Here is a 12,617-nt window from a genome sequence, read left to right on the forward strand (position 1 = left end):
ACTACTCCTCCTTAGATGGCAGGGATGCTAGTCCCTCACAAGCTCGCCACCAGCAGTATATCGCCGGTACTCATTCATACACTTGGGAGAAGAGAGTCAATGTGGAACAAAGTTTCTTGTAATTGATTAATCGCTTTTATACTTTCACTGTATGTTCAGTAAGTAAATTAGTTAATTAATAACATCATTCACAGATAACAGTTCGAACACAGAGAAGGAATCACTGGCACAAGAAATTGAGTTGGGAAAATCTTTGGATGGAGACAGGCATCCTAACATTGTCAACTTTCTGGGATGCGTATCAACTTCCAGTAAGAAATCATTACTGCTACGGTACTGAAGCACAATTTTGACATCTATGTTGGAAAATGAATTTAGGTGACTCCATCGATCGAAATAGAAGGTGCAGTGAAATTTCGTTTTAGAACTTTGCACTATTGCTTATTACGTCCACTGAGTATATTAAGAAATTACTGGTAAAACAAGAGGTGTTCACTATGCCTGTTTTACGCTATTTCCCTAGGAAGTACGTAAAGAAATGTTGTTCTTCTTGTAACAGCAAAAAACAGATTGCAGTGGTAATTCCATGAGAATATTTCGAAACGGAATGATGAGAAATACTTCAAATTTGGACATAGCACTGAAAGTATAGTATTGTCTTAAAATACATGATATAAAAATGGTGGTCACTCTGTATGTGTGCGTTATGCAAGTGCTATAATGACGCAAGAAATTATACGCAGACAGGATGCGCAAGTCAAGTTATTGCAATCACTTTAAGAAGTACAAAATATATCTTTCCGAAAATGAAGAATGGAGTTATGACACACTCAGCACTAGAAAGACTAGATTTCATAAGCAATTTCAAAGGACCACCAAAACGATTAATATATTCAATTGTTACCCTGAAGTCAACTGTGCCAAACGTCGTAACCTACATGTATCTTACGAACCGTCATTTACGCTATGCCATGTACACTAGTTAACCATTAACACCGTTTATATTTGCGTCCAAATGTAAACTTTTGAGAGCCGTTATTTTTTCTCATTGTAACTCTGGCCCTGAAGAAGCACTAGTGGTACCATTGAAATATTGGCCCAAATAAATCAGTATACACTTTGCTGTAACTAATGTCTTCCCTGCAATCAGTTTGGTCGTTTTATTATTCATAGAAACACTTGGATTTTTTGTTTGTTTGTTTGTTTGTTTGGTTTTTTTTTTTTTTTTGCCAAGTTTTGTATTTCTTTGATTGTTTATTCACCTTAATTTAAGATCCAATGATGTTGATTCTGGAGTATGTGGCATATGGGGATTTACTTGGCTACCTGAGAAAAAGCCGTGGAATGGAGGACAAATACTACAGCTGCTCAGAGAGTTGTGAACAGGAAGTAACGTCATATGAACTCCTCTCCTTCGCCCAGCAGATTGCTTCCGGGATGAGCTTCCTAGCTTCTAAGAAGGTACGTGCTCCATGTTCAAGTTCTGTTACTAATATCCCACATTCGAGCCATTAAATCACGACAGAAGGGACAGGAACACTCTTTTCTGTCTCATTCATGGCATCTCCACGTATCACTCATTACTTATCACTTATCTTCTCTTTGGCCTTATGTGCTAACCACGTTTCTCTAAGGTTTGGCAATTTTTTTCACCTGTTCACTCATATTTACAAAAATTTCAAAATAATATTTTTCTGTATTTTGTTTGTATTATGCCCACAAGTATTTAGCTGACTTAACTTTTTCTGGGCTGGTGGTGGTGTGGTTTTATTAATATGAACTGAAAGCGTTTGGTACAATGTGGAATAATTGTGTATCCGGTGTAGATACATATTAATTTCTGCTGCCAATAAAATTACTCTAGTTCTCTTCTCCACTGTTAGATTCTCCACCGTGACCTTGCAGCCCGTAATGTTCTCGTAGGTAAAGGAATGGTTTGTAAAATCACAGACTTTGGTCTGGCGCTAATCAGAGATAAATATGAGTACCTTTATTGCACTGCGATTCGGAAGGTAAGTATACATTGGTTGAGGTCACACTTACGCTTTTACTGCAGATAAATGCTTTTACCATAGTAAAATAAGGTAAAGTGAGCTTGTTGACTTAGACATTAGCTCGATGGACTCTGGTCTCTGCCTGTCAATAAAAACGGCAATTTGGGGACAATAAATGTGATACGGAAATTCTGTTTGACTCTGATTTCCCTTATTTCATTGCCAGTACCAGATGGTTCATAGGAGCCGTAGAATTTCAATAAACGAAAGAGACAACAGAGCGGAAATGGATTTCGAAGTCTCTGAAACCTACTCCAAACCGTGATTCAATAAACGAAAGAGACAACTGAGCGGAAATGGATTTCGAAGTCTCTGAAACCTACTCCAAACCGTGATTATAAAGCAATACAAAATTGGTGTCACTTCATTTCTTTCCTTCAAGCAAATGTTGGTAGTAATTTCTGTGGTCTCTCACGGTACCGTTAGAATCGGCGTTGAGCTTTCACTTTTACTTGAACTTAAAATACAAGTGTACGCAACATAAATTTTCTCATACTTTTATTTTTAAATATATTATAGTTTTGTGTGTGTTTTTCATCCAACAGGGCCGCTTGCCAATCAAATGGACGGCCCCTGAGCACTTGTTTAACGACTCACCTGATAAAGATGTGAGAGTATCTGAGAAAAGTGACGTGTAAGTTTTTGGATGAATCAAAACTAACAACCCCATAAGATAAAAAAAAAATCGTCGGCTGCAAACGTCCAATTCGGTTTTTGCTGAACCTATAAAACATGTTTTGGTAGCTTATTCATACAATTAAGTATATAAACAAATTCAATTGCCATTCTCAAACATTTCCAAGGACTGTGATACTACTACTTGAGCCGTTTTGTCAGGGCCAAAAATGAAAAGTGCTCGGAAAACATTAAGTTGCTGTTAGAGCACCGGGAAAAAAAGTATTAAGCAATTTATCAAGGGACGAACAAACTATAAGCAGTTTTTGACGACTTCTCTACAATACACAAGAGGAAATTGAAAAAAAAAATGGCCATATTTTTTTCAAGTTGCAATCCATTTCCATCCTAGCCATCCCTAGTCTAAGATAATTAATACTAGTGTCTGTGCATTGTTAACAAAACTAAACCATTATTTTGACGATCCCATCGATTCAAATATGCTTTTTGGCTATTTAAAGTAACACAAAAAATCGGTGACACTGCTCCTTTAATAGGCTACAATTGAGTATGAACCTGTATTTTGCCGAAAAGAAGAGCAACACTTATTATATACTCTTTTTGTTTTATTGTACTGATCAACAGATGGTCTTATGGAGTCGTTTTATACGAGATCTATACCTTGGGTATGTCTACACTTACCACTTTCCTTGAGCAAATCAAACTCACTGTGTTCATAATTTACTCGCTGGCAAATGCTATGAGAGATTTAACTACAGGAAAACTTGACGATCAATGTCATTTCATATGGAATAGATCTACCGTTTACTAAGGTTCACTTACCGTCATTTTATAAACCTAACCAATAAACTACTCAGTTAACAGATAAATGTTTACGCTGGAACCTACATGCTTTAAAAATCTCACGACGCTGAAATTTGGGGACAATAAGCAAAAACGACGGCAAACATCAAAGACAACTTCAATTGAAAAGATAAATTCACGTTACTCCAATTGCAAGTACGACGCGCGACTATCCCAACTCGTTCAACCGGTGCAATGTGGTCGTACTATTCCGAGGAACTAGATTGGTAGCAACTGAAGGAAAAAACAATTTCCCGTCGTGTTCTTAACTTCTCCACAACATGTCATATCTGGTCATTTCACGTTAATGTTTTGCAGAGGAGGCCAAAGAAATGAGCCAAACTAACGTACGCCCAGAGTGATTGTTTTTCCTCATTAAACCAATTGTTTTGTCGTATTCTTGTGTCAGTTGTACACGTCGCCATAGTCGCTGTTTAAGTTCCCCAATTGTCGTTAGAAGACATTCCTTTAAACTGTTTTATGCCTAATGCTTTGTGCTACTAATCTGCAACCTGTTAAATAGAAGAGTAGGATGATGAATTTTTTATCATTAAAGACGTTTCTCGTGAAATGATAGTAGAATCTACAATATCTTTTGTAGGTGGTGTACCCTACCCTGGTTGGAATGAGTGGAAAGTTGTGTATGAACTGAAGGTGAACAAGTTTCGCATGAGTCAACCAGAACATGTCAGCGATGAACTGTAAGTAAAACGTAGTGGTTATACGAAATAGTAATAGACAACATACAGCGGTGTCTGGAGCTTAGAGACTCTCCGTTGAGGGGAAGTGAAGATAAGCGATGCCGCAGGAAGGATGCAGTTGAGCATGCGCATACCTAGGGCTCAGCTGGCCAGAAGTTGCTCTGACCAAGTTCCAATGGAATAGGCGGGTCCAGGATTGGCCTTCGCATCCATTAGGGGACCTACCGCAGATTTTGATAAGCGAAGAATCCGCTATATAGAGAGGATATTACATGGCGGGGAGAAGATATGAATTTTATTTTCGAGTGGTAAAAACAGCGTGTGAGTCAAATAAAATATTGTTTTTAACTCGAGAAAATAATATTCTTATCATAAAGCCACCGTGTAATTTTCTTTTTATTATATAAACAAATCTATCGCTCGGTAGTTTTTACCGACTATAGTACAGAAACAACCTTGAAAAGGCGGGAAATGACGTCATCAAAATCCTTACTAAATAGGGTATGGAAAACACTCCACTCGGGTCCCGGATGTAGTTTCGTATGAATTTTACGAGTGGCGTATTTTCCAGGGAAACACTCCCGGCTATATAATAAATACAGCTAACACTCTTTTGGAAAATCGTAGTAATTGGATAATTCTCAATCTTCAGGTATCAACTGATGTTGGACTGCTGGAATGACGATCCCAGCCATCGGCCAACATTTGATCGTCTCTATGGAATAACAACAGAATTCTTGCAGAATGAGGTACAACGATCTTCCCTGTTTTTCAGTCGCATTTCCACTTTGGATTTGGTACAAGGTACACTTTACAACCACGAATATGCATTGATAATTTTGTTTTGTACAGTGGAGGGTGTAAAAATCCCGCTTTGATTGATCTGGGGGAGTTTAGTACTGATTTAAGTACAGACTCACGACTTATGATATGAGCTACAGAAAGTTCTCGTACTCCTCCCTGGTAAAGAGTTGCACTGATCAAGATGACAGATAGTTGGCCAATCACTAGCCTTGTTAGCCTTCCATCAGCCAAAAGGCGTGTTTTCTGTTATAGATCATATATGTCATAATAAAAACCTAATTTGTCATTTCACACTCCACGCAGATCGTCCCTGCGACGATATTTGAAAATATTTCTAATTTTGTGCTCGATAACCGATTCTATATTTGGCCTTGCGCATGCGTCTGTACTATAATAACCTGCAGAGGATGTCATAACGTGGTATCAGAGCATAAAGGCCCGTTTAAACGGTTTCAACATTTGCTTCAACATGCGTTAGACTCTTGGTTGAACCAAATGTCGGGGCGTTTGAACAGGGTCGTTCAACACTGTTGAAAGTGTAAAAAATATTGAAAGCTTGTTGAAAGTGTGTTGAATCAAATTTCAATTGGTTTAAACTTTCATTCAATATCCATACAACATTTGCTTTGTTCTCGAAAATGTTGAATGGTGTTGAAGCCGTTTGAACACTCCGTTCAACATTTGTCCAACATTTTCCCAACATCCATTCAACTTTTGTTGAACGATTGTTGGTCAAATGTTGAAACCTTTTATACGGGCCTTAAGTCATACTACTCACTAGGCTCTCGTAGCATAGGAACGCACTTCTTACCACGTTTTGACATGGTGTTTGGGTTATCAGAGTCCACACCAACGGGAAAATGGAATCTATCTGTTTAATTGCGTAAACATTCTTTTCCTCCAAATCGCTAGGCATAAACAGCGGAATGAACTGCGTAAATGCGTCTCGCGTTTTAATGTTAAAAATCCCTTCTAGTGCTATTTAGAAAAAAACTACTTAGCTTTTCCCAAGTTTGCAGAATGGCATAAAGACATAAGCGTTCTTGCTATTCGAGCCACCATACGATGAATGATAAGTCAAATAGCAGCGAGTTCTATAAACCTGGGCCCGGTTGTTCAAACGCCGATTAACGCTAATCCACGATTAAAAGTTACCAGGGGTTTTCATCTTGCTCATTAAAATGTTTTTAAAAGCTAATTTTAAGCTAATGGTAAAGAAAATACTACGTCAAAACTGAGGGATAAAAATCTCTTTGAAGAATCTTTGTTGATTAGTAATTAACTCAAAACAAAGTTCACACTATTCCAGGATTAGCTTAGTCGGGATTTGAACAACTGGGCCTTGAGTGGCATGCACTTGCCTATTGCGGTAAGCGAAATTGGAAATTGCTGCAATTCTAGGCTTAATCAGTAATGAAATTTTAAACATATCTATTCCTGGAAAAACGAATTAACAGCCGCTAACTTACTATTATTTATTTCAGTATTATGTCGATCTGGATTTGTCCAAGTACGAGTCAAGTCTTTACACAGATGTGGAGGAAATTAATGCTAGTGTCAACGAAGCTGCGTCCCTAGAGCCTGGGAACATGGCCGCTGTGAACGATATCTCAAAGGATCCTAATGAAGCCACAAAGAAAGACATCAGGCCGTAGCATGGACTATCTTAATTTTATGTTGCATTTGGGCTTATTATCATAAATTTAGTGTTGCTAGAGGAAACCTGTCAAATGCATAAAAATGCAAGTAATGATGATGATTACGATGACGATGACGATAAGTCTCATGCAAGAAAGGTTCTTTGCGTTCTTTGTATGGTGTTGTAAAGTGCCAAAAAAAAAAATCTCGAAGACTTGGGCAAGCTCTAGACGAATTTTTTAACGGTAATTTAAAATAAAGACAGCAGCCCCACCCCCTCCCCCCTCTCACATACGCACACACATAAAAAAGGAACCTTTTATCCCTTAACGGATCTCCCCTATGCTCTCTTTCTCAAATTAAAGGAAAATAATGAACAAATGTTAAGGCATAGACAAGTAAAGATAAACGATAAAAAGGAACAACGTTTCGGGGTCGTCATGACGCCATTATCAAGTTAGAAGTGATAGAAATAATTGAAGTCAATGTCAGAAATAGTTCACCAAAAAATTAACATAATGTCTGAATATATAATGTCACGTAAATAGTTTAGCTTGAATTGAGTCCGATTGGACATTGAGAGATGGTGTTAACTCTCTAATTAGCAACATTTCGTAAACTAAGCAATCGAACTTATTCATGCACTTCTTAAGGACAGAAAAATTTCTGTCAAGGTCTTTAGGGACATTACGGTGTTCATTAAGAAGGTGCTTGCCAATGGAAGAAGATTGGTATTTATGCTCGACCACGCGCTGGTGTAAATGCCGAAGTGTAAACCCTACATAACTTGCATCACACAAGTCACATTGATATTTATAAACAACACAATTCTGATTTACAATAGATGGTTTTCTCTCCTTTATCTTTAGTTCTTGTTGGATTTTGTTACCAACAAAAATCGGTTGGATGACTGTGTCAATCTTCTGGCTAAGATCTTTGAGCTGTTTGTGTACCAGGTCAGCAGAAGCCTGATCTTTGAAAGGCAGGACTATTCGGACAGTTGGACTGTCTCTTGGGGCAGGTATTGGTTGAGTGCCTTCAGCCTTAGAGGCTACAAAACTCCTAACGGTGGTGTTGATAAGTTGTTGTGGGTATTTCAACCGGGTGAACACAGCTTTCAAACGGTCACATTCTTCAGAGAAGTACGACCAACACGATGATAAGCGATACGCACGATCGAGCATGGTTCTCAAAAGCCCTCGTTTATAGCGCATATCGACGTGACTTTGGTAGTGAAGCAAAAGACTCGTGTTAGTAGGTTTTATGTAGTCCTTGGTCTCAATTTGGGGAGCTCTGTTAAGGAGCTGCATTCCAAGAAAGGATAGCAGACCATTAACCTCTGTTTCCATGGTGAACTTCACAGATGTGTGGCAGTTGTTAAGAACCTGGAGAAAATTAGCCGCTGATTTTGTGTCCGGCATTATGGTCAGAGTATCGTCGACGTACCTCTTGTAAAAAGAAGGCATTTTTCCTGCAAGCTCTAGGGTTTCTTCAATGGATCCCATGAAGACATTGGCAAGGAGTGGCCCGAGTGGCGAACCCATGGCCACGCCATCGGTTTGTTCGTAAAGTTGGCCGTTGAATTGAAACAGCTGATCTTTGGTGGATGCTCTGAGAAGATCTACAAGGTCCATTCTGCTAAGGTTCAATTGGTGGGTTTTGTTGAACCAGTTATCCGTGAAAGCTTTATCAGCAAGTATCTGTATGGTTTCCTCTAGGGGCACGTTGGTAAATAGCGAGGAAACATCATATGACACAAGAATATCGCCACTGTTGATCTGTAGTTCCCGAATCTCGCTCGCAAAATCAAAGGTGTTAGTTATTGTGTATTTGTTATAGGACAATGGCTGTAGCTTCTCCTCTAACCATTTTGCTAACCTATAATTATACGTTTGTGTGGCAGATAAGATGGGTCGCATAGCCAGATGTTCTTTGTGCGTCTTAGGCAAACCGTACAGGTGTGCTAGCCGGGAGCCTGTGGGGCGCACGGAATCTGCAATCACTTTGGGTAATATTCTGCGGACAATAGATTCTAGCTCTTTCTCCTTTTGAAGAAGTGGATGGTGATGTCTGGGCGGTCTCCCTCTAGTCTTCGGCCTCTCTGGATCAACTGCTCTGAATTTTGTTGTTTCATTAATGGATGCTTCGGATAACAAGCGTAGGTATTCCGATTTGTCCATGACGACTACCCCTGACCCTTTGTCGGGTTTTGTGATGACAATATCATCGTGTTGCTTTAACTCCTCGATGGCTCTAAGGAGTGACTTGGGAGGTTTAGGACCTCTTCGGTGGATGTAATTGAGTGCTATTGATCGTAGGGTTGCAGCTGAAAGCTCTTTAAGGTCATCAGGCAGGTTAGGCTCAAGCCGCCAATAAGCCTTTTCGAAGCTGGCCTTCACTTCAACTGAAGAAACCCGTTGAGGGAAGGCGAATTTCAGGCCGCGACAAAGAACTAGTTTTTGAAAAAAGGATAGCTCGTACGATGAGAGGTTAGATATGTGCTCGTCAATGTCCGTCTCCTTGTACAACAGCCGTGAGATCTTCTTAGTGTGGGTGTTAAGAACCTCCTGGTAGTATTTCTTGCGGAGATTGACCATTGTTCGAAGGATGCAGGTATAACGGAAAACGCTACAAGTTTGACGGATCTCATCGTAGATCGAATTGATTTCAACCTTGAGAGATGCACTTTGTCTTGTTTTTGTCTTCAGCTCTTCAGCTAGAATGTTTCGTGAAAAGGTCTCAGAGGACTGTTTCCATTTGCGGCATTTATCTTGGTCAACTTTGGCGAATGTAGGTGTAAGGTCAAAGTTCTGACAAAGGCGAAGGAATTCAATAGATCCATCGCAGTTTATCTGTTTCTTACTACACTGTTCAAGTCTTCTGAACAAGTGAAGTTGATTATCGCGTTTCAAAATCCTTATAAGTAAAGGTTTGGTTATACATAGACAAGTAAAGATAAACGATAAAAAGGAACAACGTTTCGGGGTCGTCATGACGCCATTATCAAGTTAGAAGTGATAGAAATAATTGAAGTCAATGTCAGAAATAGTTCACCAAAAAATTAACATAATGTCTGAATATATAATGTCACGTAAATAGTTTAGCTTGAATTGAGTCCGATTGGACATTGAGAGATGGTGTTAACTCTCTAATTAGCAACTTTTCGTAAACTAAGCAATCGAACTTATTCATGCATGAATAAGTTCGATTGCTTAGTTTACGAAATGTTGCTAATTAGAGAGTTAACACCATCTCTCAATGTCCAATCGGACTCAATTCAAGCTAAACTATTTACGTGACATTATATATTCAGACATTATGTTAATTTTTTGGTGAACTATTTCTGACATTGACTTCAATTATTTCTATCACTTCTAACTTGATAATGGCGTCATGACGACCCCGAAACGTTGTTCCTTTTTATCGTTTATCTTTACTTGTCTATGTATAACCAAACCTTTACTTATAAGGAAATGTTAAGGCATGACGTTTTTTCGCTCCTCCTCTTAATTGCCCTCTTTTTGTGGGAATTTGTTTTTTCTTTTTCGTCGAGTATCGCTATAAAGCTCGCGTTGTAAAAATGGAGTAAAAGAATTGGAACTAAAAATTATATTTAATGATAGAAGTAAAAAAAAAATAGTAAAAACATAACAGCGAATGGCAGAAAAACTTGTGGCGCTCACTGAATAAAGTTAACCATGGTAGATAACAAAAAAAGCAACCATAAGTCACTGCTAACAATGATCACACTAAATCAATAAAGGGTAAAACAAGTAATAAAACGAATCCTAAATAGCAATAATAAAATCACATTATAAACAACAAAGCAATTTATTAAATTTATAAAAATTTGTATGACAGTCTATTGTTGTCATATTATTCCCATAAAAATAATTGGAATAAAAGTCACATATTTGGAATCGATTCTTTTTTTCCGACGGATCATAAAATATCTTACTCAATGTGGTGGTATTCCTACTAGCTGCAATTGAAAGTAAAATTATATTCACTAACTAAATAAATTTAATGTTGTAATTATTGTTATTTGTGAAATTTTGGTGGAAATAAATTGTTGCTGTTTTTGTTTCGCGAAAAACATTATTTTGAACGTCATTTAACAAGAGCTGAGATGAGTCATAGCGAGCCGATACAAACGCTTCTAGTTTGTTGCGAGCCAAAGTTTTCGCGCCTGTTCCCTTTTCGGGCAAATTTTAGTGCTAGTTCCCAGGTTTGGCCGTGAGTTTGTCATGACATTCCAGGGACTTAGCTATTCTACGGCAAAAACTGGCGTCCGATTAGAATTCAACTTTTGTTTCAAAGAAGGCTGGTATCTCAATAAATGAACTTCGCAGAAAATTAGTTGCTCAGGAAGGACCGCATATCATCCTTCTTGGCATATTGGGAGATAGGTAAGAGTGTGCGCATCGAGCAAATTTTAGCTAGGTTTGGAAGTGCTCTACTCAAATGGGTCAACTTACATTCAAATTGGACTTCAAGGTTTCCAACCTTGTCATTAATATAGTACAGTGCTGCGCGTGCACCAGCCGCCGAGAGTTAAAACCGCTCAAAAGGGCATTTGGAAACTCTGAGAAACCTTGAACAGTTGAAAGCACGGTAAAATACACCGGGTCAGCTTTATCAGACTTTATTGTATTTTTTGTGGGTTTTCGAGGGAATATTGTAATTTTCGATCGAATTTTAACGCCATACAAACTCTTATATTACGCTTTGGTAACCTGTGCTCACACTTCTCTATTAAGTAAATGATTCGCGACGAAAATAACTGGAAAAGCCCATTTCCCAGTTGCCTTGAACCTCATTGGGAAAGTGAGAAGCTTCGTGCATAGCTTTTATTATGAAACTTAGTCCCATTAAATTCAAGCCTGAATTTTTTCAGGGTTTTCCGCAAAATACAATAAAATCTGCAATTCCACAGCGACAAACCAATGAGTGACGAAACACGCCAATGACATCTCTCACACTTGTAACTTAGTCCTAAACAACCAATCATTGTCACGCATTTTATATTTTAAATCTTCTTTGTAACGATCCTTTTATGTTTCTCACTTTTCTTTTTCGTTCAGCCCCCGAGGAAGGTTTGTATTGCAAACCGAAATATCGGGCAAAAAAATTTGTTTTTTTAAAAAACAAATATATTTCAGTTATTCTAGCTTTTGTTGTTTGTTCTCTCTCAAGCTCGTCACCTCCGCCGTTGGGATCAGTCTGCCGTTAATATTTTGTATTTTCCGCAAAAGTGTGTTTGCGTTGATAACTGCGAGGATCCCAAGGGCTCTTCGTATAATCTTTCATCCGCAGTGCGTATAAATGTTTCATATATATTCACATTGATTTATTCTTCAGGGGTATTATTATGAACTCAGAACATGACCAGCTCCCAGCTGCCTTGATAGCTCAGTTGGTAGAGCATTGCACCGGCATCGCAGAGGTCATGTCTTTAAATCCCGTTCAAGCCTAAATTTCTTTTCCAGGTTTTTCGCAAAAGTCTTATTGCGTAGATAACTGTGAGAATCTTAAGTTTTCTTCAATATAATCTTTCATCCGAAGTGCATTCATATCAAAACTAATTTTCATTTGAAAAGCTTTGCTTTTCCTTTCATAATGAAGTTCAAAACAACTCAGAAATGGCCTTTTCATGGGCTGTGTCAACAAGTTGACTTTGCAATAATTGAATCTATTGTCATAGTCTGCAATAATCTCATGTTAATATCTTGTCAATCCAATCTTTTTAAAAAACGCCAGTATATTAATTGAACTGTCTGCCGCTGTTTTTCCGCCATCTCAGAAAACAAATACAAATGTAAATACAAAACTCCATGGCAGAGGTTTTTAATTTCCTAACATAAACTTATCAAAAGTTAAATACAACTAATGTAGAGAGATGTCACAATAATACGTAAATTATTCATTACAAGTTATAAAT

General features: G+C 38.1%; 2 protein-coding genes across 2 annotated transcripts in view; one reads left to right on the forward strand and one right to left on the reverse strand.

Annotated features, from left to right (window-relative positions):
• The window catches only part of LOC146459655 (uncharacterized), an 18,713-nt gene extending 11,674 nt beyond the window's left edge, over positions 1 to 7,039 (forward strand). Inside the window, exons 11-18 of the mRNA XM_085088948.1 lie at positions 195 to 311; positions 1,274 to 1,461; positions 1,884 to 2,012; positions 2,600 to 2,688; positions 3,315 to 3,355; positions 4,135 to 4,234; positions 4,887 to 4,983; positions 6,523 to 7,039. Coding sequence (XP_084945074.1) covers positions 195 to 311; positions 1,274 to 1,461; positions 1,884 to 2,012; positions 2,600 to 2,688; positions 3,315 to 3,355; positions 4,135 to 4,234; positions 4,887 to 4,983; positions 6,523 to 6,693 — 932 coding nt within the window. The 3' untranslated portion in view covers positions 6,694 to 7,039. The remainder of the gene's footprint in view (positions 1 to 194; positions 312 to 1,273; positions 1,462 to 1,883; positions 2,013 to 2,599; positions 2,689 to 3,314; positions 3,356 to 4,134; positions 4,235 to 4,886; positions 4,984 to 6,522) is intronic.
• Positions 7,040 to 7,056: 17 nt separating this feature from the next.
• On the reverse strand, positions 7,057 to 9,866 carry LOC146459656 (uncharacterized). Its single transcript, XM_085088949.1, has one exon. The coding sequence runs from the start codon at positions 9,667 to 9,669 to the stop codon at positions 7,213 to 7,215; it is 2,457 nt and encodes an 818-aa protein (XP_084945075.1). The 5' UTR covers positions 9,670 to 9,866; the 3' UTR covers positions 7,057 to 7,212.
• Between the last annotated feature and the right edge of the window lie 2,751 nt (positions 9,867 to 12,617).

This window comes from Pavona decussata, unplaced genomic scaffold (genome assembly GCF_977016875.1).
Source record: "Pavona decussata unplaced genomic scaffold, jaPavDecu1.1 SCAFFOLD_217, whole genome shotgun sequence".
In the NCBI taxonomy this organism is placed as follows: Eukaryota; Metazoa; Cnidaria; class Anthozoa; order Scleractinia; family Agariciidae; genus Pavona; species Pavona decussata.